Source organism: Acomys russatus, chromosome 3, assembly GCF_903995435.1.
Source record: "Acomys russatus chromosome 3, mAcoRus1.1, whole genome shotgun sequence".
NCBI lineage: Eukaryota > Metazoa > Chordata > Mammalia > Rodentia > Muridae > Acomys > Acomys russatus.
This window is the reverse complement of record NC_067139.1, coordinates 14872654-14898271: the sequence shown is the minus strand read 5'-3', so window position 1 is coordinate 14898271 and position 25618 is coordinate 14872654. Positions and strand designations below refer to the sequence as shown.

At 44.1% G+C, this 25618-nt stretch overlaps 1 protein-coding gene across 1 annotated transcript in view; it reads right to left on the bottom strand.

The window, feature by feature from the left end:
- Positions 1-1760: 1760 nt before the first annotated feature.
- Mboat1 (membrane bound O-acyltransferase domain containing 1) overlaps positions 1761-25618 on the bottom strand; it is a 99647-nt gene continuing 75789 nt past the window's right edge. The window contains exons 7-13 of the mRNA XM_051169468.1: positions 24361-24544; positions 22682-22874; positions 16599-16702; positions 13056-13120; positions 10022-10154; positions 7272-7423; positions 1761-2370 (exon numbers count right to left, since the gene is read on the bottom strand). Coding sequence (XP_051025425.1) covers positions 2232-2370; positions 7272-7423; positions 10022-10154; positions 13056-13120; positions 16599-16702; positions 22682-22874; positions 24361-24544 — 970 coding nt within the window. The 3' untranslated portion in view covers positions 1761-2231. The remainder of the gene's footprint in view (positions 2371-7271; positions 7424-10021; positions 10155-13055; positions 13121-16598; positions 16703-22681; positions 22875-24360; positions 24545-25618) is intronic.

Genomic DNA, 25618 nt, shown 5'->3' with positions numbered 1-25618 from the left:
CGTGATCCACAGGGCATGAACCACTCATCTATCGCAAACACTGTTCCCGGCATTCTAACGCGGCCTTGGCAGGTTTGTCCTGTGAAAACTGAGTGAGCCTCGTGCACTGGATCCACACTAAACAACCACACCATGGAGGAGCTAGAGGGCCAGTATATTCTTTCTGGCTCTTGATGCTCAGCTGAAACCTGAACGGCAGCTTCCCACTTGTTGTTGCCACCTTCCCAGCCGCTCCAGCTTCCATAGTTTTTTTTTTTTTTTCCTGGCCTCTATTTCCTCTGGCTTCCCACTGGCCCATTCATTCCCGTCCCTGTCCCGTTTCCATCATATTTGGAGGAGGTGGGGCATAGATGTCTTTCTTTCTATTCCCTAAACGTCACACAACAACAACAATTTATCCAGAATTTACACTGTATTAGCTATTACAAACAATCCACAGCTAGTTAAAATACACAAGAGATTACGCATATGTTTTATGCAAATTCTATGCCATTTTACATAAGGAAGTTGATCATCATTAGGTTCTGGAATCTGAAAGTGGTTCTGGAACCAATCCCACTGATACCCCAGGGAGGAACCTCTGCCCTCTTACCCAGCACCAAGACTGGATAAATGCTTTAAAAGTCAAGGTAAAAGACTCTCACTTCACTGTCTTAAGACACATCACCAGAGCACCTCATGGAAAATCCCATGGCTAGCAGCTCACCAAGAGTGCCCTGGATTTAAGTCTCAATTCTATCACTAATTTGGCAACTCGGGGCCACTGCAAATGTCCCTTCTTTTGGGGGGAAATAAGCCATACCTATAAAGCTGTGAAGGAAGATAAGACATCACATAAAGAGGCCAAAACCACCCCGTTCCTGACATACATGGTGAGTCCTGACTATGCTACCATGTTGGAACTTAAAACAAAACAAAGCAAAACAAAACAAAAAAACCTTGAGCTTTGCACACATTTGTGAGAACACACACAGGTCTTGACACAAACAAAAACAATTCTTTCTTTCATAAGGAATCATTTCCTAAAATAGAAATGTATTATTTATTCAGTGAGAAATTAATTTTTCTATCAGAAAAAAATTTTCTGATCAGAACAAATTTTCACCTTCCACACCATTCGATTGAGGGCACATCACTGAAACATATATTTTATTATTATTATTATTTATATTATTATGATATCCCACATTTTAAATATTATGTTTCCTTCTTTCACATAGACTATTTTAACCAAAGGAGCCACAGCACATTCATAATGAAGACAGAGCAGAGTACTGTCGTTCAGTTGCAACCTCCCAACATGACAGTTCACCTAAAATAAAGCTGGATTTAATCTATTACAAAAGTCAGCTTGTGTCTACACGTCAGCCATGATCATTGACACTTCCATGATACGCAGGGAGCACAGCATGCTGAAAGCAATTATTTCTTGAAAAGGCATCAGCCACCTTTGACAGTGTCAAAGTATCTGGGTACCTTCCCAGGGTCAACACAGGTTCAGCAGATCAAAGAAGATGAAATGGAAACCAGTAGCTCCTAACCCCTCACCAGTAGCCACTACTCCTTCCCTGGCTCCTTGGACATGCAGGCAGGAGACTTTCTGATGTCCAGTCTTGGCTCAATTCAGAAGGGAAAGGGAATGGTACAATCCTGGGGAAGGGGCGGGGGACAGGGGTGGATAATGCAGCCTGTTTGAGGGTACATTCATCCACTCAAGCATTCAGGGTTAATCTTCCCAGTTTGTGGAGTTTTTTTTTTTTTTTTTTCCTTACACCTTGGAAGCCTCCCTCCATAATCACTTTCTTTCCACCAAGGGTTTCTGAGAGTAGGAGTTGTGTCCACACAACCTGGTAAGTCACACATTCAAGGGTCTGGAGTTGCCAAGGGAAAGTCATGCCTGGGAATGTTCTGATTTCAGAAATCTCGGACAAGTCATCTCAGCAGACACCTCCTAAGGAGGCCACACTTGGATCCATGCTTCCAGATTTCAGTAGGCGGAAGTGATTTCAGAAGAGCCAACCCAGTGGCCTGTTCTCTACACTGTGTCACTGACAGGCCCTGTAAAGTATGAAGATGAAACTAGACATGGTGATTTAACTGTACAAAACATACCCATAAAAATATTCCCTGCAGTGAAAAAAAATATGTATGTAAACATCTCCTCTAAGTCACTGTCCATTTTGTCTTCCCAGTGTCCTGCAAGTCTGTCGCTTAGCTTCTCTTCATGGTTATCAGTCTGCCTTCTTCTTTACAGAATTTGGACTGTACATTTGGACTTTACATTTGGATAGCGTTTGAGGCTGATGTGGTTTGATTGGCAGGAAAAGGATTATCAGCAGACATATGATGTGTAAGAAAAAGAACATGGACCTAGAAGTAAAAACACAAGAATTACCTTTCAAAGAAAAGCATAAACAGAAAAACATGTGTGACGACATCATTTTCAGCAGGGCAAGAGGAAGGCCCTGTGCTCAGCAGTAGAGTAGTGAGTCCCAATGGCTCGGGCTTGCCAGTACTTACTCTGCTTTGGTAGGCAAGCCACAAAGCTGGGTAGGCAGAGATGGACAGACACAGTACTGCCCCATTGACATAATCAGACTAAGAGAATGAACCGTGTGAAAGCAGACATTTCTGCTGTTCAAAAGCTGAAGATGCACAGAGCACATTGAAGCTCATTCTGTCTTCTAAGCCTGATCTCCCATGTGCGTCTCAAGACTGCGGAGTTCTAATCGACCTCAGGAACTGGAAGGATCCTGGTTTGTTTGGTTTTTTCACTTTTATTTGGTGACTTATTGGGAGAGAGGCTTGCAAAGGGATGCCACAGGGCACATATGGTCAGAGGACAACTTTTAGGGGTCAGTTCGCTCCTTCTAGCATGAGTTTTGGGGATGGAACTCAGGCAGACAGGCTTGCCCATCAAGTGCTTTTAGGGACTGAACCATTTCGTTGGATTTTGACTTTGAAAAGTCCGTTTAGAGCCTTGAAAATAACTTTCAACCAAACCAAATAAGAACCAAGTTTTACTTTTGAGAATTGCTGAGTGCCAATGGCAGGGTGTAAATGCCAGGTGAACTGTGCACAACCTGCTAATAAACACATGTAACCAGAAGTTGCTTTTGTCAGCATAACTCTTCCACATCTGTTGAAAAGGCTAAATTAGTACTTTAATCCAACTCTCTCAACCTAGCTCGCCTGCTCTCTCCCTCTCCTCTTCCCCTTTCTCCCTTCTCTTGATGGTTGATGGTTGGACTTAAACCTAAGGGGTTTTATGTTAGGCAAGCACCTCATCACTAAGCTGTTTCCCTGTATCCCCAATCACTCCAATGGTCTTGGAAGATCAAAGAAAAACAGTTCAAAGACAAGGGATTCATTCTCCAGTAAGGGCAAGGACAAGTGACTCAGATCTACCCTAAGCTGCTCCACCTTTAGCAAGAGGAATGGCTCACTAAAAAATGTTTGTGGAGCAGTCAAGAGCACAGCCATATATTTTCACTTGACCCTTTGTTCCTTAAACACCACCTGCTTACGATGGGTGAAGCATAGGGCCGGGGTGTGACTGAGTGGTGGAGCACTGAATTCAATTGTCAGCACTGAAAAAAAAAAGTACTAAACTGGGATTTCAAAAAAGCCTGAGTTTCTGCCCTGTCCCCTGGGAGAAGAGCCACAGGAAGGGCATGGTGGTCCTTCGGTACCCACAACGGTGGTTGGCCCCAGGACCCATGCTCATACCAAATCTCGAGACACTCTGGAGAGAAAAGAGTATCACATGATGCTCCCCTGAGATTCCAATCATCTCTCCCTCCATGTCAACTATGCACAGGATATAAGATGGACAAAACTGCCAGGAGGAGGGGTTGCTTTTTAGTGGTGAAGGCAACGTGCAAATCATTGATGGTTTTGTAAACAACTGCAATAAATTCATCTACTCCCCATCCAGACTGGAGGGGCCTTTCTTTGATCTGCCAGCTTCTTTTCTGTCTGGAGTGCAGATGTTTCTTTATATCTTCCAAGGAAAGTCACAAGAGAGACATCAATAAAGACACAGCTCATGGGTTGGAGGGTCCATTGTGTATGGTGAACAGCTATTAAAACAGCAAAGGAGTAGTAACCTAACTACGGTCTAACTTAGTGTATAAAGAACACCGAGAGTCACTGGGTGTGGTGGCGCATGCCTTTAATCCCAGCACTCAGGAGGCAGAGGCAGGCGGGTCTCTGTGAGTTTGAGGCCAGGCTGGTCTACAAAGTGAATCTAGGACAGCCAAAGCTACACAGAGAAACTCTGTCTTGAAAAACAAACAAACAAAAAACCCACTGAGAGTGAAGGGGCCTCTTAAGATAAACACTGGGCGTAGACTGGATTGTCAGAGGTCAGAGGCAGGGCTACAGTAAACTACAACTTTAAAGGGAATACACCTAAGGTACTCTGTTCTTTTTACTTTGTCCTATTTCCTATGGGACATAAGACAATTAGGCTAAATTAAATCCAACTACACAATCAAAAAAAGCAAACTTCAGTATCCTAGTAAAGTTTAGTGATCTTTTCTGACAGTCCATGTTTCCTCTAAAACTTGATAGAATGTTCATCTTTCTATTATAAAAAGTCTCATCAGCAGCCATTGAGTGAGCACACTCAGTATTAACTTTGGGACTCTAGATATTAGCGGTGTCTGTTCTCAAAGATCTGGCCATATATACAAGTTGTTTACAAATTTTAACCTTTTTATAATGCGATGCTTACATGTACATCTGTGTGTGGAAGCCAGAGTTCAACTGCTTTCTTCAGAAATACTGCTCCTTTTCCTTTGAGGCAGGGTCTTTCATTGATTGGCCAGCACTTTGCAATTAGGCTAGACTGGCTAGCCAGTAAGCCCCAGAGATCCTCCTGTCTCTGCCTCCCCAGCACTGGGATTCCAAATGTGCTACCACACCCAGCTTCTCATGTGGGAGCTGGGAATCAAACTCAGGTCCTTGGCTTACAAGGCAAGTGGAATATTGACTGAGCTACCCAAGCCAAATTCTAATATCCTTACATAGTGAATTTAAAAGAGTATTATTTAAAGATAAGTGAATGGATGAGTATTGGCTTTTCAAACAATTTCATAAGTTGAGACAAGGGTCTTGCAGAAAGCATGAGAAATGTAAATGCAAAAGATGGGGAATGTCTGAGAAATGAGTTTGCACATAGCTGTCCTTCACGCTGGCTACTGAGCTTATCCCCGGATGAGCTACAGACCTGCAAGGAAACTACAGTCACCTTCTCTAAATGGTCATGGCATTTGAATTTCCTTTTACTAATTTAGTAGCTCTCTTAAGAATGAGTCACAGCTGGAGAGAGAGAGAGAGAGAGAGAGAGAGAGAGAGAGAGAGAGAGAGAGAGAGAGAGAGAGAGAGAGAGAGAGAGCTGGCTTGCAAGTATGAGGTCCTGGACTTAGATCACAGCAAACATGTTTAAAAAGTTTTAACAAGCTGGACATGTGAGTATGGCCTTATGTACCTGTCATCCCAGAACTGGGGCAGGGTTTTTGGCTGGGGGGTGGATGCAGGCCTGCCTCAGAATGATCACATGGGCTTGCTAGCCAGCCAGCCTAGCCAAACCATGACCAGAAGATGGTCTGAGACACATTCCACATGAGCTCGGGATGTGGTGTTAAATCTAGTCTTTCAATGTGAAAGTTGATCTTCTGGAACACTTGGGCCTGAGAATGAGGACATACATCCAGGGCCAGCTCTGTCTTACACTTCGGAGAGGAAAAAGAGGAGCAGGGACTTGGAAACAGTCAGAGAGGTTTTGGTTCCTTTAGTTCAAAGCATCAATATGCCTACACATCATGCCTGAGGTACCATTCTCTGAGCACAGACAACTGCACTGTTTATTTCTAGGTCACTTTTTTATAATCATTTTTTTTTAATTAACCTTGGGGCTGGGAAGATGGCTCAGTCATGTGTTTGCCACATAAGTAGGACCTGAGCTTGATGCTCAGAACGCACGTGTGCTTGTTACTGCATGCTTGTCATCCAGTGTGAGGGAGGTGGAGATGGGAGGGTCCCTGGGGCTCACTGGCTAGCCTGTTCAGTGAGCTTTAGTCCAGATGACAGACCCTGCCTTGGAAAGCAAGGTTGACAGGATGACCTCTGGTCCCCAAACACATCACACACACACACACTCACACCCACACACACACACACACACACACACACACACACACACACACAACTTCATACACACACACACAAAAGTTAACCTGGAAAGGCCTGTGTTAGCCACTAAGCAACTCATGTTACCGTGTAACAGTAACACTTTTACTAAGTAGAGGTCCTGTGTCCTCTGCACGTTCCCCACACAGTTCCCACACCCAGTCCTACTTGCTAACAGGACTGCTTTGAGTCTATCTTAGCCTCCTTTCACGGTGAAGTTACACAACTTCCACGCCAAAGGCCAAAGCACTCCATGGTGGGAAGAAAAAAAATTAAACATGAACATGAAATTAAAAAGCATACAACTATAGGTCATAGTTATTTGGAGCGCAGACTTTCAAATATAAGGCCTGATGGGTCTTTCCTTAAAACCTTCTGGTCCCCATCCTTGGTTCTCATATCCCCACCCACCATGCACATCTGTGGATATAAATCCCCACCCATATGCACCAGCATCACGTCTCAGTTAAAAAAAATAAAAAAAAGCACAGAGTACTTCTACAAACTGTGAGAAACTATGCAAGTCGGACAGCCAGCAGCAACACCCTAGCACCTACTGCCGCAGCATAGCCAACTCTCCAACACAGCCCAGTCCTCAGGGAAAGGAGCCAGGGCAGGGCACCCACCCTTTGAGTTGGGGGCAGGCATAGGTATAGGCTCTTTTTTTCACCCTATGGTTGAGATAGGAGCTCAGAGTCCAGGCTCAAGCTCAAGCTCCCCCTGCCTCTCCTTCCTGAGTGCTGGGATTACAGGTGTGTACTGCCAAATCCTCTGCATTTGAACTCCATATCTAACCCTTCCAAATGCACTGCCACAGAGCCCTTCACAGCACCAGGGACGATTCAGGGAACCTCATCAACCATCGTTGTGGGTGTCGGTGCTCTCGAGGGTTGGCGTCTTTGGGATAGTCATTTCCTCGTAAAGCTCCTCCTAGCATTTTCACAGTCAGTCACATTTAGCAATTCTTAATATACTATCCCTTAGAATGTTGATTCAGTTTACCAATTCTGAAGTTAAAAAAAAAAAAAAAAAAAGATAACCATACGAGGCATCAACCGAAAACAATGGAAACTTACTTGTATAAACTGACGGTTGGCTCAACAGCCAACATGACAAACGGCGCTGCCGTGTAAGAGACAGCCAGCTGAGTGGCAGCCCAGGTAAGCACGTCGTAAGCAAACTTTTGGGCTTTGGAAGAAAGGAAGTGATGTCTATAGTTGTTCCTCACCTGCACACCAAAAGGCAGAATTAAGAGGCAGGAGTGAAAACTGAACTAACTTCCGCTCAATCACATACAAAGAAGTAGAATGGGAGGAACACAGGCCGAGGAGCACGGCCAACAGTTGAGTTCTAGTTTCAGCCCAAACCGCACCATGGTTTTTCTTAACACGCGCACACACACGCGTGCACACACACACACACACACACACACACACACACACACGTATTTGTACTATATCTATATTGTATTACATATGTGTGCATATATGTAATGTATATATTTATATCCTTTTTAACCACCCCCCCAGAAACGTTTAAGAACTTGTCACAGAGCCCTCCTAAACCTTTTCTATTTATGTGTACCTACATTTATATTCTTGATGGCACTAGTGTATTTTTTTTAGCCTATTTGGTGTAATCTGTTAGAGATTTTTTGCCATGTCCATAAATATTAATCTTCAGTGTCATTTAAGGTCATTAGGGGAGCGTTAGCTTGTCTGCCCATCCCTTGTTTGGCTGTTACAGTTTTGTGGTGCATACTTCCACTGTAAAGTCTCTATGCTGTGTCCTGTTGCCATGGCTACAGTAATACAAGCATCCAGTTATCACCACTACTAAAAGTAACTGCTATGCACTGTGCACAGTGTCTGTGCTAATACTTTACACAGATCACATCTGTTGAGTCTTCTAGCAGGACACACACACTACCTGGTGAAGCAAAAGACCTTCCTTAGGCTGGGGATGTGCTCAGTTGTTAAGTACTTGTCTATGACCCACACAACTCTCAGCTCAGTCCCCAGCACCTCCTAAAAGCCAGTCACAATGGCATAGGCCTATTATCCCAGCACTCCAGAAGTCCAGAGGTGGAGGCAGGGGGATCAGAAGTTCAGAGTCTTTTTTTTTTTTTTTTTTTTTTTGATACACAGGGAGTTCCAGGAGATAACAATTAACCAAGCAAAAACCCCAACAACAACAATGACTCGCTTTGCCTGCTCACGCTCACCTCCTCAAGAACAGTCTGAGGTTCCACCCATTCAGAAATCCTGGCAACAGGTATCAAGTTTTAACAGCAAAGGACCTATTAAAGTCCAAAGCCAAGACTTAGTGACCGCTGAGTTCACTCTCTTATTAGAAAAAACTGGAAGCTTTGCTCCATCAGTCCCTCTCTTTCCTCCCGCTCCCTCGATTCCTTGGGAGAAGCTGTTTCCAAGGCTGCAATGGACAGGATCTGTATACATCACAGCCCGTGCCAGCAGAGGCCACCGGGGCACAGATATTTTAAGGAGTGACACTCTGAGTGCCTCAACAAAGCACGGCGCTGACCTTTATTCCTTAGTTTGTTCTGGCAATCTGTTCTTTAGTTGTGTGTCAGAATCTAAGTTGGTATATGAAGAGCAAATAAAAGGTCTTTCCTGCTTCTCATGTTCAAATATGTATTTAATTTTTAGAGTTTTTAAAACTATCTGAATGGCAACTTTCTGCCTTGCTCATATGTAAAATTTAATATACTCTTTGGTCTGCGTAGTACGGGAACCTCATGGGGAGAGCTCTTGTCTTGTCTGCTGGGATAAACGGATGCCTGTGTGCAGACTGGCCTGTGACAAGGCTGCTGAAATAATCGTAGAAAAGAGCACCGAAGAATGCTTAAACAGCACGAGCTTGGAAGATAACCTGGCTGTGAACTGAATACCCAGAACCCACTTTTTAAAAAAAACCAAAGTAAAACAGCCAGGCATGGTGGCATCTACTTGTAGCCCTGACACCCGGGAAGTGGACACAGGCAGATCCCTGAGCCTCAGCCTACACACACTAGCCAATCCACATCCCAACCCAACCCTGACACACACACACACACACACACACACACACACACACACACACATACACACACAGCTCACAAAGTGAGTAAATAACAAAATTTACGCATAGTACAACTAACGCCATTGGAACCTCTTGGAACCTGAAATAAGAAATGCCATAATCCTGATCAAAGAATAAAATGGAGCAGAGCATGAAAGTCTGTACTTAACACAGCTTTAAGCTTTGATTAGATCAGACAGATGGGGTGAGATCTGTCTCCAATCAACTCAGCTCCCAGGCTGCTTTCTCACTGACTCTCAGAGCCACAGTGAATTACTTCTAGGCTTAGTAAAATGGCATGAGAATATTCAGCAGGGTACAAGCAAACTGAAGTCTGATAGGGCCTGCATTGATTAATAAACATCATCATCTGTACATTCGATTTTAGTGACTAAAAATGTGTCCATTTCTCAAGGGAGGAATTTGTTGCTCATGAAATTCTTATTGTTCTACTCTCTGCAAGTGAATCAGTTAGCCACTTTTACAATGACAAGTCCCTAAACATTATGTAAATATGTCTGTAATAAGACAACTTTTTGTATATTATTTGATTTTTCCAAATATCATTCCAAGAAAAAAAAGTATTATTCCAGGAAGGATTACTCTGCATCATTACTCTGCATCAAAAAGTCACTCCCAACTCCCTCAACTTAAACTAGAGAAATACATACATAGACACACGCACACACGCACACATGCACACCAGACTGCTAGAAAGAAGAGCCAACACCGGATAGAAGCTTACCGCTCTAGCTGCCAATGTGACAGGGACTCCAGTTAGGAATGTGAAATAGTATCCAGGGTAGACGCCGTGCCACAGAGCAGACAGGACAAAGGTGAGCACGGTAGGGTACCAGGGAACGCGCTCATAGCACACACTGTGAAGAGAGGAAGGACCAGCAAAGCCCTGGTGAAAACACTGCGTGCTGCCAGTGACATCTGCATCTCACGGAAGTCCTTAGCTTCGTTCTGAGAGATGCCTGCCTGCCTCTTAACAGGAGCTTGCCATGAAATGCAGGCAGCCTGTGCTTCTTTGGCACCCTTGAGTACCATCGGACATGCAGTTCGTGGTCCTGCTATAAAATTTAACCTCATTAGGCTAAATCGTCTGGAGCCCATCTTGTGGGCACTTAAAGGTCTGGGTGGTCTCTTTCAACTCAACACAAGTTCTTGCCTTACATAAGCAGGTTTCACAAAAGGGCAAATCCACTAAGGGTACTGATACAAGAGTCAGCAGCATTCAAACACCTGGACTCCAGATTAACCAAGCGTAGAAATTATCTGCATTTAGCCAACACTAATTTAACTTTCCAGCCCTTATGCTATCTGACTAATTGACATGACAAGACTTTTCATCTTTCCGGCAGGGGCTCCAAGGAGAAATTAGCGTGCCAGTCAGAGGACCTGCTCAGAGCCAATCAGATGTTTAAACAAGCAAAACAGGCTGAGTGGCCCTTACCCCAAGTGCCTGAGGCAAGAAGCCTTTTTGATTTCTGATTTTTTTTTTTTTTTTTTAAATTCAGAATGAATTACCGTGGGGATAAGACCCAGGTCATTTGTGTATCATGTACACCTTCCATGCACAGCTGGGATGCAGCTTCACCCGACACTAGCATGTGTGTTCTAACTGCCATCTCTCAGGAGAGGTCAGATGTGGAATTTTCCACTTAGAACATCATGATAGTGTCCAAAGGTCTCAGATATGGGGACATTTGCAGTTTCAGGTTTTCAGGTATAAGATGCTCAATGTGGGAACTAGAATGTGAGAAGCAGGAAAAGTCAGCTGATTCTCTTGAGATCTTTGGCCCTCATTGATTACAATAAGTGACAGAAAGGGATGGAGGCTTTCTCCCCCAAACTCAGTCTATGCATTGCCGGTGGCTGTCAACGGTGGCCACTACACACTTCAGTAAGTGACAGTGTCCTAATAGAAAATGAAACAGTAAGACCAAGAATCCATGTCATGAATCTATCACTGACGGTTCAAAAGTAACTGATATTATTATTAGTAGTAGTAGTAGCAGCAGCAACAGCAGTATTATTATTATTATTATTATTATTATTATTATTATTATTATTATTATTATTATTATGGCTTTTTGAGACAGTGTTTCTCTGTGTAGCCTTGGCTGTCCTGGACTCACTTCATAGACCAGGCTGGCCTCGAACTCACAGCCATCTGCCTGTCTCTGCCTCTTGAGTGTTGGGATTAAAGGCGTGTGCCACCACTGCCTGGCAAAAGTAACTGATTTACACTCAGATTGAGGGTTCCATATCTCTTCTCATTAGAGGAAAACAAATACAATTGGGAAGAAAACCACAGAATTAAAACTCTATTCTCAGTAAGATTTATTTTTAATATGAGGACTAGGCACATGCATTTTTTTTTAACATTCTATGTATCTTTCTTGCATGAGTAAAATATTTTATCTCTAAGATTTCTTATTTTCAATCATCTTAGGCTGTAGATTCCTTATGGAGACTGTATGACTCCAGGGGACTACTTGGCATAAAGAAATAAATGTCAGGTGGGGTGGCACACGCCTTTAATCCCAACACTCTGGAGGAGAGGCAGGAGGATCTTTGTGAATTTGAGGCCAGCCTGGTCTACAAAGAAAGTCCAGGACAGCCAAGGCTGTTACACAGAGAAACTCTATCTCAAAAAACAAACAAAACAAAAGAAGAAGAAGAAGAGAAAGAAAGAAAGACTGGCATTAAAATGGCTTGCAATATTAATTTAAAAACAACTTTGTTCATATCAGAATTTAAAAATTGCAAGAGCAGGCAGTTTTTAGATAGCAACACATAAGCTTGATTTGAAGAATTTCTATATTGTGTCTCCTTTGCTTCAGTAGTTTTAAAGAACTGTGTAATTTGTTTTAAATACTTTTTGTTTTTAAATAAAAATATGTTTTAAGATAGTTTTCAAGATATGTTTTATCTGGGGGGGGGGGGTGCACATGAGTGAACGTGCCTTGGAGACCAAGAGGCACTGGATCTCCTACAGAGCTGGAATTACAGGTGGTTGTGAGACACCCATGTAAGTGATAGGAACTGAACTTGGGTCTTCTACAAGAGCTACACACTTAATACCCAAAAGAACTATCTCTTCAGCTCTGCCTCAGTGTGTTGATTTGTGAAAGACACCGCTCATGCAAAACAAAACTTAAAAAACCTTAATATTTTCATACTGTCTCTGCACTTATTTGAGGCGCATTCACTGGGTGGAGTTTGCTGTATATTCAGAACCTCCCCCAATAAGTAATCTTCTAAATATATAACACACAGAAACAGGTCAGAGGCATGCCAACACAAATGCAGGCATGTGAGTACCATAAAGCTCTCAGATCTGGGACAAGCAGCAGCCCTCATCAGGGATTTCACATGCACACAGACTTCCTAGGATCTGAAAACTAGACTCTCCAGGGTACCCAGCCTTACAGCAGAGAGGCAAAAAGCCTCACTCTGGGAACAGACTTTTGGCCATGTATCTGTCACTCACAGCTCTGTGACTTTGGGCATGTCATGTAACCCTTCTGTTTCCCTTCCCACAGCTATTCAATGGAGTGATAAAACTCGCAGGATTGCTACAAGGAAGAAACGAGTTGGTGGAACAGAGCAATGAGCATTATGAGATGAAACAGGCTCACCCAAGGATCCTCTCAAGTCACTGTCCCTACAGTGGACATTAATACCCAAGTGTCAGACTGGCAGGCAGCTGTTGCTCACCTAGGAAGCCCCCAAGCACACATCTGCCCTGAGCAATAAGGTCCCCTTACCATTTCAGCCAAGCTGACGTCTGAATATTCCAGTTTGCCAAGTACATCTTGAAACTCGTGGCAGTCTAGAAACAAGAAAGTAACACCTACCATTAGCATGAGAAATACCCGAGCAATGCAAAGTCCTGCCCACAACTCCCTTGCTCTGAGTTGGTGTGGATTTCAAGCGGGATTACTCATAGTTCAGTCAGGCAGCTGTTCCGACACAGGCAGTAACATTTTCTGGCATTTATAAGATTTACTTTGCAGCCAAACCATGGCTTGGAGACTTAAGCCTGCTCAGAACTTATTTTTACGTTACAGCAAAACTAAAGTGAACTTCTGTCAATTCCCTCCCACTCTGTTTTTTTTTTTTTTTTTTAATGAAGTCAAATGACTTAAAAGTACTCCAACAGGAGGCTTACCACATCCGACTGTAGGGCTTTAGGAACAAGTTAAAAGAAACTGTTATCTTTGTACTATGTGACCATGTGCAAACTAGGTCAGCCTTTTACAGTCATTTCTATAAATAGCATCACAGTCCCAACTCTATCCAACTTTGCCTGGAATAGTAAGAGACTTCATGCATGAAGAGATCACAATGCAGAAAAGAAAATAAAGAAAGATCACCCATCTGGCAATAGTGTAAGTCAGTCAACTGCCGAAAGAAGACAGCCCCAGATCAGACATGAACTATGTGTTCTCACTCGAAGAGTAATAAGACGTATGGGTTTTCCCTGTGCAAAACCTTCAGCCGCAAGAAACCGTGTTTATAGAGGGAGACGAGGAGGAGAATCTGCAGTCAGGGAATAACATATGAGAGAAGGGGGCGGAGGGAGGGAGGGAGGGAAGGAGGGACTTAGTTTATGAAGGGAGGAGAGGAGGGGAAACTGCCATCAGAATGTAACATATGAGAGAAGAATGAAAAAAGAAAAAAGAAACCCTGTTTAGGCCACACTCTGCCTAATGTGATTTGCTTAAAAGGAGAGGGTAGAGCAATAGAGCTAAAAGATAGATGGAAGATGGCCTCACAGATGATAGAGAGATAATACAGATGACAGAGAATACAGGTTGGATAGGCAACAGATGATAATAGATAGACGATGTATAACAGATACATACATGTATGCTTCTTAGTTTTTATTCCACTTGAAAGAAGCTAGAGATATTTGGGGAGAGGATCTTCAGTTGAGAAAACGACCTCAATAGATTGTCTGGAGGCAAGTCTGTAGGTCGCTTTCTTCAATAATGATTGGTGTAGGAAGGCCTAGCCCACTGTGGGCAGCACCACCCCTGGGCAAGTGGTCCTGAGATATACAAAGAAGCAGGCTGAAAAAAGCCATTAGTGACCAAGCCAGTAACCAGCACTCTTCCTCTGCGTCAGCTCCTGCCTCCAGAGGGTCCTGTCCTGTTCGAGTTCCTGTCCTGACCTCCCTCAGTGATGGACCGTGATGTGGAAGTGTAAGCCAAATAAACTCTTTCTTCCTCAAGTTTCTTTTGGTCATAGAGTTTTATCACAGCCACAGAAACTCTAAGACAGGTAAATAGATATGAATAGCTGATAAGTAGATAAATGATAGATAGTTGCCTGAAAGATAAGAGGAAAATAGATAGATACACAGATGACAAATGGAAGGTAAACGGATAATAGCTAACAGGTGATGTTTGATAGATTGATGGATTTATTATTTATTGAGCTTTATTTCTAAATCCAGCTTGTTTCTATTTACATAGCTAATGAATGCTATAAACATGGTCTTGAAGCACTGTCACTAAACCAGACTCCCTTGTTGTTCCTTTCTTCTTGCCCCATACCCAATACAGTGAAAATCAGTATTCCCATTTTCTCTTCCAACAACTATATAACTTAATTTGACCCTGAGCACATGCCCATAATGAAAGAGTTCTGTCTTTTGGTGCATTGTTGGGGTGCATTCATGTACAGCCAAAAATCAATGGGGTCAGCTCTGAAACTCGAAGCCAGTGAAGTCCCCAAGCCCTAGGGCCTTGTCTGACATCTGCATAGGGAAGAGAGGAACCCAGCCCAGATGTTTTCTGAGAATGGCAAAGGAGGTTGTGATGTCTAGAAACTTTCTATGGGAGGAGTGGTTTACTGTAACAGGGCAAAGTATCACCGCCTCCTCAGAACCAGTTCCAAATTTAGGCTTTTTTTAAAAAGCCATATTTGCCAGAGCTTTCTGACCCAAGGAGCCCTCAGATTGGCTAGAATCCAAATATCATCACTTCCCCCCATAGTGAGAAGTGTTTATGCAATCTAGTCAGATGAAGGCATCAAATAGCACCATGAATTTAAATTGAATATATGATGCAATCTAGTTAGGTAACAGGTACAAAGTACTTCTACTTCTGTCTGCCCATTTTCCTTTTAAGGTAACAGTGGAAAAAGAGGGCAGGAGGAGGAAGGGATGAAGGAGAAGGAGGGTGAGAAAGAAAAGGAGGAGAAAGAAGAAGAGGAAGAGGAAAAGTGGGGAAAGGAAGGAAAGGATAGGGGAAGGAGGAGGGGGAGGGGGAGATGAGGAAAAGAGGAGGAATAAAATGAGGAGGAGGAGGGATAACAGGGGAGAGAGGTGGGCAAGAGAGACAACAGGAAGAGGAGAGGGAAGAGGAGGACATCTTACCCTCCTCATAAATTTTTGGTAGGTTAAAGGCAGGCCACCTTCCCTCTGCAGGCCTTCTAAATGCAAAATTCCTTAGGCAGGAGATGGTGGAGGTTTCCTCAGTGGCTCCTTTTAGTCAGCCACACTCAATGTGGGTGGAAGGTGCTCAGTCTCCCAGGCTACTTGTCCTCACACCTGCCCCAGGGTAGGTGGAAATCAAAAGCTAACAGCCACCCTGAGCAGGCTGGCTAGGGGACCAGTGCTCCTGTATGGTCAGAGGCTTGGCTTTCCTCCACTGCTGCAGGACAAAGGCTCTAGGTAGCCCTGTCCCCCATGCTAGAGTAAATAAGGCAAAATAAACTTTAATGATGTGGGCCAAAGGGAGCCATGTCTTTTTCCAATGACACAAAGAGAACTGTGATTCAAGAATAAAGACAGGGGAAGAGACACACTGTCCCAGTGGCCTGAAACGTGTGCATTGAGACAGTTATTATCAAAAAAAAAAAAAAAAAAAAGAATTAAAATTGTTTCCAAGAACCCACAGATAGCCAAGCATGCTGAAGTCTAAAGGCACAAAGCTCTGGTCTACACACTGAACTGGAACCCAAGCCGGATGCAAACAAGAGAAAATTACATGTTCACTCTCTAGCTGGTAGAACAAGAATTAAACAACAGAAAGATTTTCCTGGCTCCTTTTCAAAATTTTGGTGTCACTTTTCCTTGAGTGATTAAAAGTGTCAAGAAAGTAGGTATCCTGAAAACAAGATGACAATAATGTGGAGGAGGAAGAGAAGAAGAAAGAAAGAAGAGAAACAAATGGTGAGGGACATCCCCCAGAACAGCTTTCCTGGGACACCCTGACGAAGAACACTGGGAATCCCACACTCGCAGCAACTGCTTTCTTTGGTCACTGTGGCCGTTTGTTCCAGAACCCCCATATTCTCACCTCAATCTTCCAGATGTTCAGGTTAGACAGCAGATCCCATCGGGGATTCCCATCTGCATCCACGCCGCTGAACCCGAAGCCAGCTGCGTTGTGCACCGCGTCTGCTGTGGTTTGTAAGACAAAGCGTCAGGATCCAGGCAGAGGTCTTTAAAGGAGTGCAAACATTTGTCTAGTTCCAACAGTGGAAGCCTATTCGGTAGCCTCTTGGAAAATGAACCAAAACACACACACACACACACACACACACACACACACACACACACAAAGGTTTCAGCAGCATTATGAATCGGGCTGTTTGGTGACCTTGGTTTTTATTCATTTGCTGTGGCCCTAAGTGAGTGCTTGCTAACCGGCACAGGACCGGATGTCCACAGAACGGAGAGGAGCATCAGGAGGAATTAAGAAATGAGATGGAGATGTTAGCAGGAAGATCCAGTGACTGGCAGGGTATTAGAAGATGAGAAGATATAATACATTATAATCTATAGAGAATATATAATATTCTATATAAGATATTGAAGGGAAAATATACAACTGCTTAGATGCAGGCATCAATGAGGAACATGGTAGAGTGCAAACATTATCACTAAAGACAGAAGATCCTGAATTTGTTACTTTCCCCCTTGCTGTGACTAAGGCAATTTTCAGAAGAAAAGGCTTATTTTTACCTGTGAGAAGGCATAGTGGTGGGGGTATGAGGCAGCTGGTCATATAGCACCCTCAGTGAGAAAGGAGAGAAAGGAATGCTGGCTCTCTATTCATCTTCTCCTTTTTACTCAGTCCAGGACTCCCGACTATGGACTCACACTGAGGGCAGGCCTTCCCTTCCTCAGTTAACCCTCTCTGGAAACACCTTCAGGCATACTCAGAGGCTTGTGCCCCAGGTGATTTGAAATCCCACCGAGTTGGCTATCAACCTTAACCAGCTCAAGTGTTACAGGCTGGGTGTGTTGTATCAGGAAAGACCCAGTACTGGAAGAAACCAGTTGCCCTGGACAAGTTGAATACAAGGGGCTGATAAGTTAACACAAGATGCTACTGAGAAAAGCTTAAACCCACAGGGTAGAGTAGTCAAGCTGGGAACTGAGAACCAGCCTCACAAGTCAAACAAGGACACAGTGATCAATACCCTCCACAGTGCGTTTTGGCAGAGCTTGCAAGGTAGAGATAGAAGGATTAAGATTCTGGATTACGTACCAAGTATAAGGCTTGGACGACACAGAAAAACTCTGTCTCAAAAAGAAAAGAAAAGAAAATAGGAAACCATCTTACCCACAGTCATTCTGAAAGCCCCAGCTTCCATCTTTATTTACTTAACTAAACTATAAGAAAATGGTCCCCAAAGGAACAATTTACCTCAAATCAATGCCTTAATGAGGTGTTTTGTAGCCAACTAGAGTCCTGACAAGCTCCCACTGTTATGATAAAGACCAAGAGACTAATTTCCTCCTTTATCATATTCTGAGTTCTGTTAGAATCTACTCTTCAAGAAAACAGTCATTAATGACTCAGACTAATTAAATCCCAGTGCTTTACAGTTCTAGATCTGGAAGGAGACCTCAGAGGCTTCACCTATAAAAGTCCAAGTCCAAACGCAGACAGCCTTCCAAACCCACTGGAGAGGAGCCACCTACACGCTACCATTCTAGAGGAGTCGGCCTTCTCCAAGTGGGAGGATTGCTCTGGGCTCAGTGGCCCGACACTTGGCCAGCACTCGCCTTGGATTTACTCCCCAGGACTGGAGAGGGAGAAGGGGACGGGGAGAGAGGGGAAGGGAGAGGGAGAGAACGCAGTTCTATGTTTATCTCCTCTATTTTTAGAGTACTTGATGATTTAATGATGCTTATCTTAGACTTGGCTTCAGATGAAAACTATCTGGTTTCTTATAGGAGGAAGGATTTAAAAGGACAGAGCCCCATGTCATCCTCCCTCCTCTAGAGGGAAACTCAGTAAAGAAAGGGAAAACAAAGAAAGGCGCCTCATGGCTTCATATGAGTGAGAATAAACTTATTAATGACAGACATCAACTAGGTGACAACGAAAGTCACAGCTGGATGGCCCACAGCAAGGCCAGCACAGCAATTCTTAACTTCTCCTCTCCACCCTCAACTGTGTGCCCACCACACAGAGCCGAAAGAGCCAAGCAACAAACATGGGCGTGAATGTGTGTTTTCTGTGGTCATCATCTGTGAACAGTCAGATAGTCACAAAACACCAGAAAAAGGCCACTTAAGGCCAGAGACAGGTCTACTTCAGCTCAGCCCCAGATGTTGCAATCTATCACTGTAGGGAAGGGGAGCAGGGTGTGTGGCAGCGACATCATATCATGGAGCCCAGGAAGCAGAAAGAGCAAGAATGCCTGCGTTCCCATCTTTCTCCTTCTTCCCTGTCTTGTCCAACTGGAGGCCTCAGCTTATGGGTGGTGCTGGCAGCGGCGTGCAGAACTGGAATTCCCTCTCAGCTACTGACCTCTGGAGAGGCCTGCATAGACACACCCAAACATGTACTTCAATAATAGCTTATATGCTTCTCGACGTCAGAAAGCTGGCCATCTCAGTAAACCGTCATACAACTTCCTGGTTCTCTGCACCCAACACCTTACAGGAAACTCCTATTTACGCTCACAGCAGCGTGATGAGGTTCAGTTAGAGTAGGCTCAGTAGCATACACAGGCTAGAGGATGTGACCAACTTGTAGAAACCTATTCCCTAAGGATAAAAAGGATATAACAATGGCACCCAAGCTAAAGAGCTGTTCAGCCGGGCGTGGTGGCACACGCCTTTAATCCTAGCACTTGGGAGGCAGAGGCAGTCAGATCTCTTTGAGTTCAAGGCCAGCCTGGTCTACAAAGGGAGTCCAGGACAGCCAAGATTACACAGAGAAACCCTGTCTCGAAAAACCCAAAAACAAAAAACAAACAAACAAACAAAAGAGCTGTTCAAATGTGTATAAAGCACACAGCACAGGGCCCATCGAAGGAAGCACTCAAGAAAAGATGGTGGTGGCCATTTTTATTACAACGGCCTCTGCTGCTAATGTGAGGGAAGCCGAGGTTGGAGGCAGTTTTTAATTCGCATGTGGACCATTCCAGTGCAGGCAGCACTGAATGCGAAGGCCGGGGCAAGTCCACATCCTTAAGGGTTAAGAGCTCCTTTGGAAGATAGCTGGCTCCCAGAATGACCCTATTTGGAGAGGCAGGATTCCCTGTTCTGCACCGGGCTTTCTGCAGAGGTTTATCTAGGATTTCATCATGACCCAGAGCAGCCTGAGTGAGGTGCTGACTCATAGCCCCAGACTGGCTGCCCTTTTTCCGTGCATGGTGTAACTTGCTATGGCAGAGAAGCTGAGTTGAATAACCCTTTCTTGGAGTTTGTGGTCCTCAGGACATAGCCTACACTACAGTTGAGCGTGCTGAATTAGTGCCAGTTAGTTGGGGGGCGGGCGGAATCAGAACTGGATGTTAAATCCAAAGGAAATTGTTTTGCCATTTCAATATAAACAGTAACTAGAGCAAACCTAACATGGTGCAGTGCAGCACAGCAGAGATCCAGGAGAGGCCAGCTTTGAGGATTAAACTGATAATAATTTATAATTAGTACATCAATTATATGTAAATGGCATTTTAAAGGGCTGGATAAAACAACTATTCGGGTCCGCAATTTAACTGTTTCCTAATGGACTGTTCATGGCTTCTTTATTCATAAATAATACAAAGGCTCATTTCAGACTAGCCCACATAATCTAAACTGAAAAAAGTTCAAATCAAACCTATATGACTTAATAAAGTGTTTCTACCAACCAACCAGGTAAACATGAAGGCAGGGCAGGGGATGGGGAGAAAAACAACCCAGTGCATGACAAAGCTGTCCAGAAAAATGGCACCTGCATTCCAAAGGGGACAGAATGACATCCTGTTCCCTATCACCCCTCCCACCCAGACCCCGTCAGCACAACCCACCTTGTGTCAGACTCTCCCCAGGAGGCCACGGAATGGCCTTTTTTCCTCCTTAAATCTGTGGCTGATACAGTCCAAAGTCAGCCCTTAAGCCCTGAGATACAAATGTGGGAGCAGGAAGGGTAAGGAGAGAAGAGAGAAAGCAAAGTGAAAATAGAGAACGCAGTTAAAGAGATGGCGCCATTTTCATTCTCTCTCTCTCTCTCTCTCTCTCTCTCTCTCTCTCTCTCTCTCTCTCTCTCTCCATAAACACACACACACACCTGCACACATCCATACACAGGTTAGAGTAAAGAGAAAGCATTAACTATTTTGCATGGGAAAACATATAAATGCAGGGATCCAAGTAGATTCCCAGGTACACAAGACAGAATTGCCTAGCTCCTAAGGAAATAAAGAAGGCAGTTTTGTTTTTTGTTTTTTTTTGTTTTGTTTTGTTTTGTTTTTTTTTGTTTGTTTGTTTGTTTGTTTTGAAACTAGCAAAGCAACAGCAGAATCAGGAAGGAGGGGAAGGGGCTGTTGAAACACATTTTTTTCCCTCCACCTTATGGCCACTGAGGCAGCTCTTGATGCCTCTTGCCCAGTTAATGGAGAGGTCTGTTTTCCCACAAAATGTCACAGTCTTGAGATGCAGAAGATATTTCCCAGCACAAAGCCTGGTGGTCAACAAACACCCCTAAACTAAACTGAATGGAAGTGTGACCGAAACACAGCACACCACAAATTCTAAAACAGCTCTAATGTTAGGTGTGGTAGTTTACAACTTTAAGTCCAGGCATTGGCAGGCGGATCCGGAAGTCTGAGCCAGCCTGGTCTACAGAGGGAGCCCCAGGCCAGCAGGACTACATAGGACGATCCTGTCTCAAACAAAACAAAACAAACAGCTCAAAGTCTGATGTCATGGCCGTCATTAGGGAAATACTGCATTTGCGCTGAACTTATGCATATATATTTTGGCAACTAAAAATAACCTGGCCCCAGGAAGAATTGCTTAATGGGCACAAAGTTTGTGCTTGGGGCAATGAAAGTTTCTGTCTCTTGATATACACACTGTCATTAAACAAACAGCAGCAGCAACAACAACAACAAAAACCTGCCAATGCTGGAGTACATACCTAAATGCCCAAAATAGTCTAGTTCATATAACAAATATTTGACTAAAGAAAATAATTTTGCTTCTGCAAAGTTTAATTTACAACTTAAGACACAAGGCACAAACTAAGAAGAGGACCTGAGTCATGTCCTGTTTCTTAATCTGCAGTCTGGGGGCAAATCACCAGGAACTGTTCAATGACAAATTTAACTTAGGAAGCCAAGTACCCAATCACTCTAATCTTCCTGTCTTAAATCACAACCCTTAACTAGCCTTGGTAAGTGCATAAATTCTCTTAGCAAAGCGTTATACCACTCTATCTAAAATTCTTTCAAAGGAAAGAGATAAAACCTTGAGATTAGCCAGCACTCCCCACCTCTTGCAAAAAGAAGTGTGATAAAAATCAAAGGAAGCTGAACTTTTTACCATAAAGAGGAAATCCTTGAACTCAGCTTCCTTCTGAAGTGGCAAGCTCAACCAGAATTTCCTTCAAGATGTACTACCCAAATATGTGTGTGTGCTAGTAAAAGTCACTGTACATACATACAACCCAGAAAAATAAAAAGAAAGCCAGGCTGTTACTGGAATAGTTTGGTTTTTCTGTTGAGACAGTGTTTCTCTGTGTAGCTTTGGCTGTCCTGGAATTCATTCTATAGACCAGACTGCCCTTGAACTTATAAAGATCCACTTGCCTCTGCCCTCTAAATGCTGGGATTAAAGGTGTCTACCACCATCCCTGGCTTGTACTGGAATTTTCTCTTTGCACTGTACTCAGTGGCCAAGTTCAGTGGTCAGAAGCTGTTATGAACATTGGCTTTAAACACCAACCCAGACATCTTCTCACCGATAACTGAGGTTATGGAGGGTAGAAGAGAGGAGTGTAATGTCAGGGGTGAAAATGGACACTGGCTTCACTACCACCCACGAAGGACTGGACTTTACTATGACTCAATGATACAAACGATATTCTGGCTAAGCTGCCCATGGAGGACCATTTCATTCCTCATTCATCTGGAGCCTCTCCGTCAAACTTACCTAATGTCCATGCAAAGTAATACTTGGGCTTTGCAGCTTGCATGACGACATATAAGTACCAGAGACGACTCAGAAAGTTGGCTTTATGTACAAACCAGTCATCGGTAAGGAAGGTGACGGGAAAGGACTTAGAGAGCGTCAAAAACAACAGGAGAGACATCAAGGTCATACACAACTTCTGTATCACAGCTCCCTAAAAAATGGGAGGAAAATCCATGTAACTGCTCAGGTATGGGGAGCACAGTTTTGGCAAGAGCATCTGAAGAGCATGGCTACCAATTGCTTCCCTAGAAGGAAAAGCAATGAGTGTGGGTTTTCTTCCTCAAGACACAAATCTGACAGGATTAGGTGGAGTGCTGTACTTAGATGCAGAACACACATGTAACCCTGAAGACCAGTGGTAGTCGCTCTAAACATAGGACATATATCTGAATGTGTCTTTCAGTATCTCCTACCAACATAAGTTAGGTAGGGTTGTTGTCCAAAACATAAGGGAAATGAGTACCATTATAGGGTAGCTATTTTCCACCACAAAACAATAACCATTTACTTTCCACTAGTACAGCTTGCAGAGCCAGGAAAACATGTTTGCATCACCAGCCAGGAGGTAGAGACTTCCAGTATAATAGATTCTTCGCTGGCGAGTGAACATCTGAGGAGACAGTTCACGGGCAGATAATGGAGAGCCTTAGCTTCCAAAGATGACTCAAATGTTTCATCTGGTATCATTGTTAGCTATCACTTTGGAATAAACCAACAGTCACCAGGAAATGGGGAAGCTCAGCTGATGAAATCCTTCCACCGGGTTGGCCTGTGGCATGTCTGTGGGGCCTTTTCCTAATTGCTAATTGATGCTGAGGGCCCAGGGCCACTAGGCACTTGCACCTGGGCTGTAGGAAGAAAGGCAGCTGATCAAGGAGCCTGCAAGCAAGCCAGGAAACGATCAAGGAGCCTGCAAGCAAGCCAGGAAACAGATCTGCTGTGGTCTTTGCTTCAGTCGGTCCCCAGGTTCTAGCCTGCAGCTACTGCCCTGGCTTCTCTCAACTGTGGACTCCACCCTGCAAGCTAAATAAGCCCTTTCCCCCTCCAGCTGTTCTTGATCATGGCTTTATCACAGCAACAGAGACACAAAATAGAACATCTGGGATTAGGAAGTGCTGAGCTTTCGGTTCGTCAGGATTCAGTCATTGTGCCCAGTTCCTCTGACTTTCCAGGAAATGTCATCCTATGTGTCTGTAGTTTCCAGCTTCCTAAGAGTTGCCACTTTGCAATATGGCACAGCAATGGCGTCCTTCCCAGAGGGCATTGGGCATTATGTGACTAGACATGACAAGGAACTGAGAACAGTGCCTGACTCCAAACTAAGTGATCTTGTACAGAGAACGGCTTAAATAATTGCCTGTGTTTGATTTTAAGCAAGTAGGACAGGGATCTCTGTTAAGAGATCGTGCCATGTTCTCCGTTAAGCTGCTTGACATTTGGTTGTGCCTGTTGCCTTTTTCCGCTCTGGAGTTCAACCCCAGGATTGCAAGCATGCTGGGCAAGTAAGTGTTCTATCACCAAGCTACACTCCCAACTATGACATTTTCATTAGAATGCCTATTAGCAAGGAGACAGCCCTGAGAATGAAACCCACTTTCCGAAAGTCCAGAAAAATATAGTGAGTACTAAAAACTTACAGTGGGGGAAGGCTCTGGCAAACCGTGGAAACCTCTTTGCTTCCAGTTCACTTCCAGCAACTTCATGTGTACATGTCTCCCTTCAATGAACGCTACATAGTCCTTGAAGTTGTTACAAGGGCCAGCTATGACACTCATAAAGTTGAGATGGTAACTCAAGTACTGCAGAAGCGAGGGCTTCTCCCTGTGAATACAAGCAAAGTTTAAAATGAGTATTCATCTACGTTCAATTCTTCATCAGAACACGCCCATACACCTGAACATTACTCTTCATGCCAAGACCTTTAAATTCTGTTTTCTCTAAAATCTGGCCAAGACAGCTTTAAGGCAGGAACCATGGGTGAGATAGGCCACTGAGATGGTCACAGTTTCCATGTCACCCTCTGCTGGCGGGGACCACCAACACTGAGGGAGGGATCTCGGGCTATTCTGAGGCTCGGAGCTGCTCTTCTCTCATCACTTCTATCTGCCTGCATCATGAAGTGAAGGTATGAACAAAGGCAGGGTGAGAATCTGACCTAGTGTCAGCTGCTCAGTTGCTCCAGACAGGGGAAATTCTCTCCCGACTGCCAACATAAATACAAAGTAAACGGTGGGAGGACCCGGCCGGTTTCCACTTGGAAGCCACACAAAACCAACTGTGACAATCTGTTGTCTGCTTTGGTGTCCAGGTCCTGAAAAAGGGAGCAGGGGAAACCTGGAGTGCGAGACTCTGCTCAGTGCTTCAAAGGCACGCCATCCTAGTAGGGTGTTATCGTAGGGAGGGAGCACTTGAAACACTCATCAGACAGTGCCTTAAGCTGTTAATAGCCACACAGCGCTGAGCAAGAGAGCGGGGACTTATGAGAATCCTCCAGAGCTTCACAACTGTTTCCAAGTCTCAGCTCCTTAGTGAAGGCACCACCTGGGACTCCTTAGGGATGCCAACTAGCTCTCCGTACCCTCTAACAGGAACCCATCCCCAGCTGTGAGCCACCCCAGTGGCCTTTCCATGCCAGCAATGCTTTTCTCCTGGTCCTTTAGGGAGCCTCCCCTTTCTTTCTAACAACATCCCTTTCCTTTGCCCATCCACACTAGCCAAGACCATCTTCAGACTCCCTGCAACTCCTCAACCTGGATTCTCTTCTGCCCTTCTTATTATCATTCCTATTCCCCGTACTGGGCATCTCATCACACTACAGGCATTGGCAATTACTATTTCGTAAAGGCCCCAGACACAAGTCCTGTAAAAATAATTCTTCAGTAGACACAGACACAC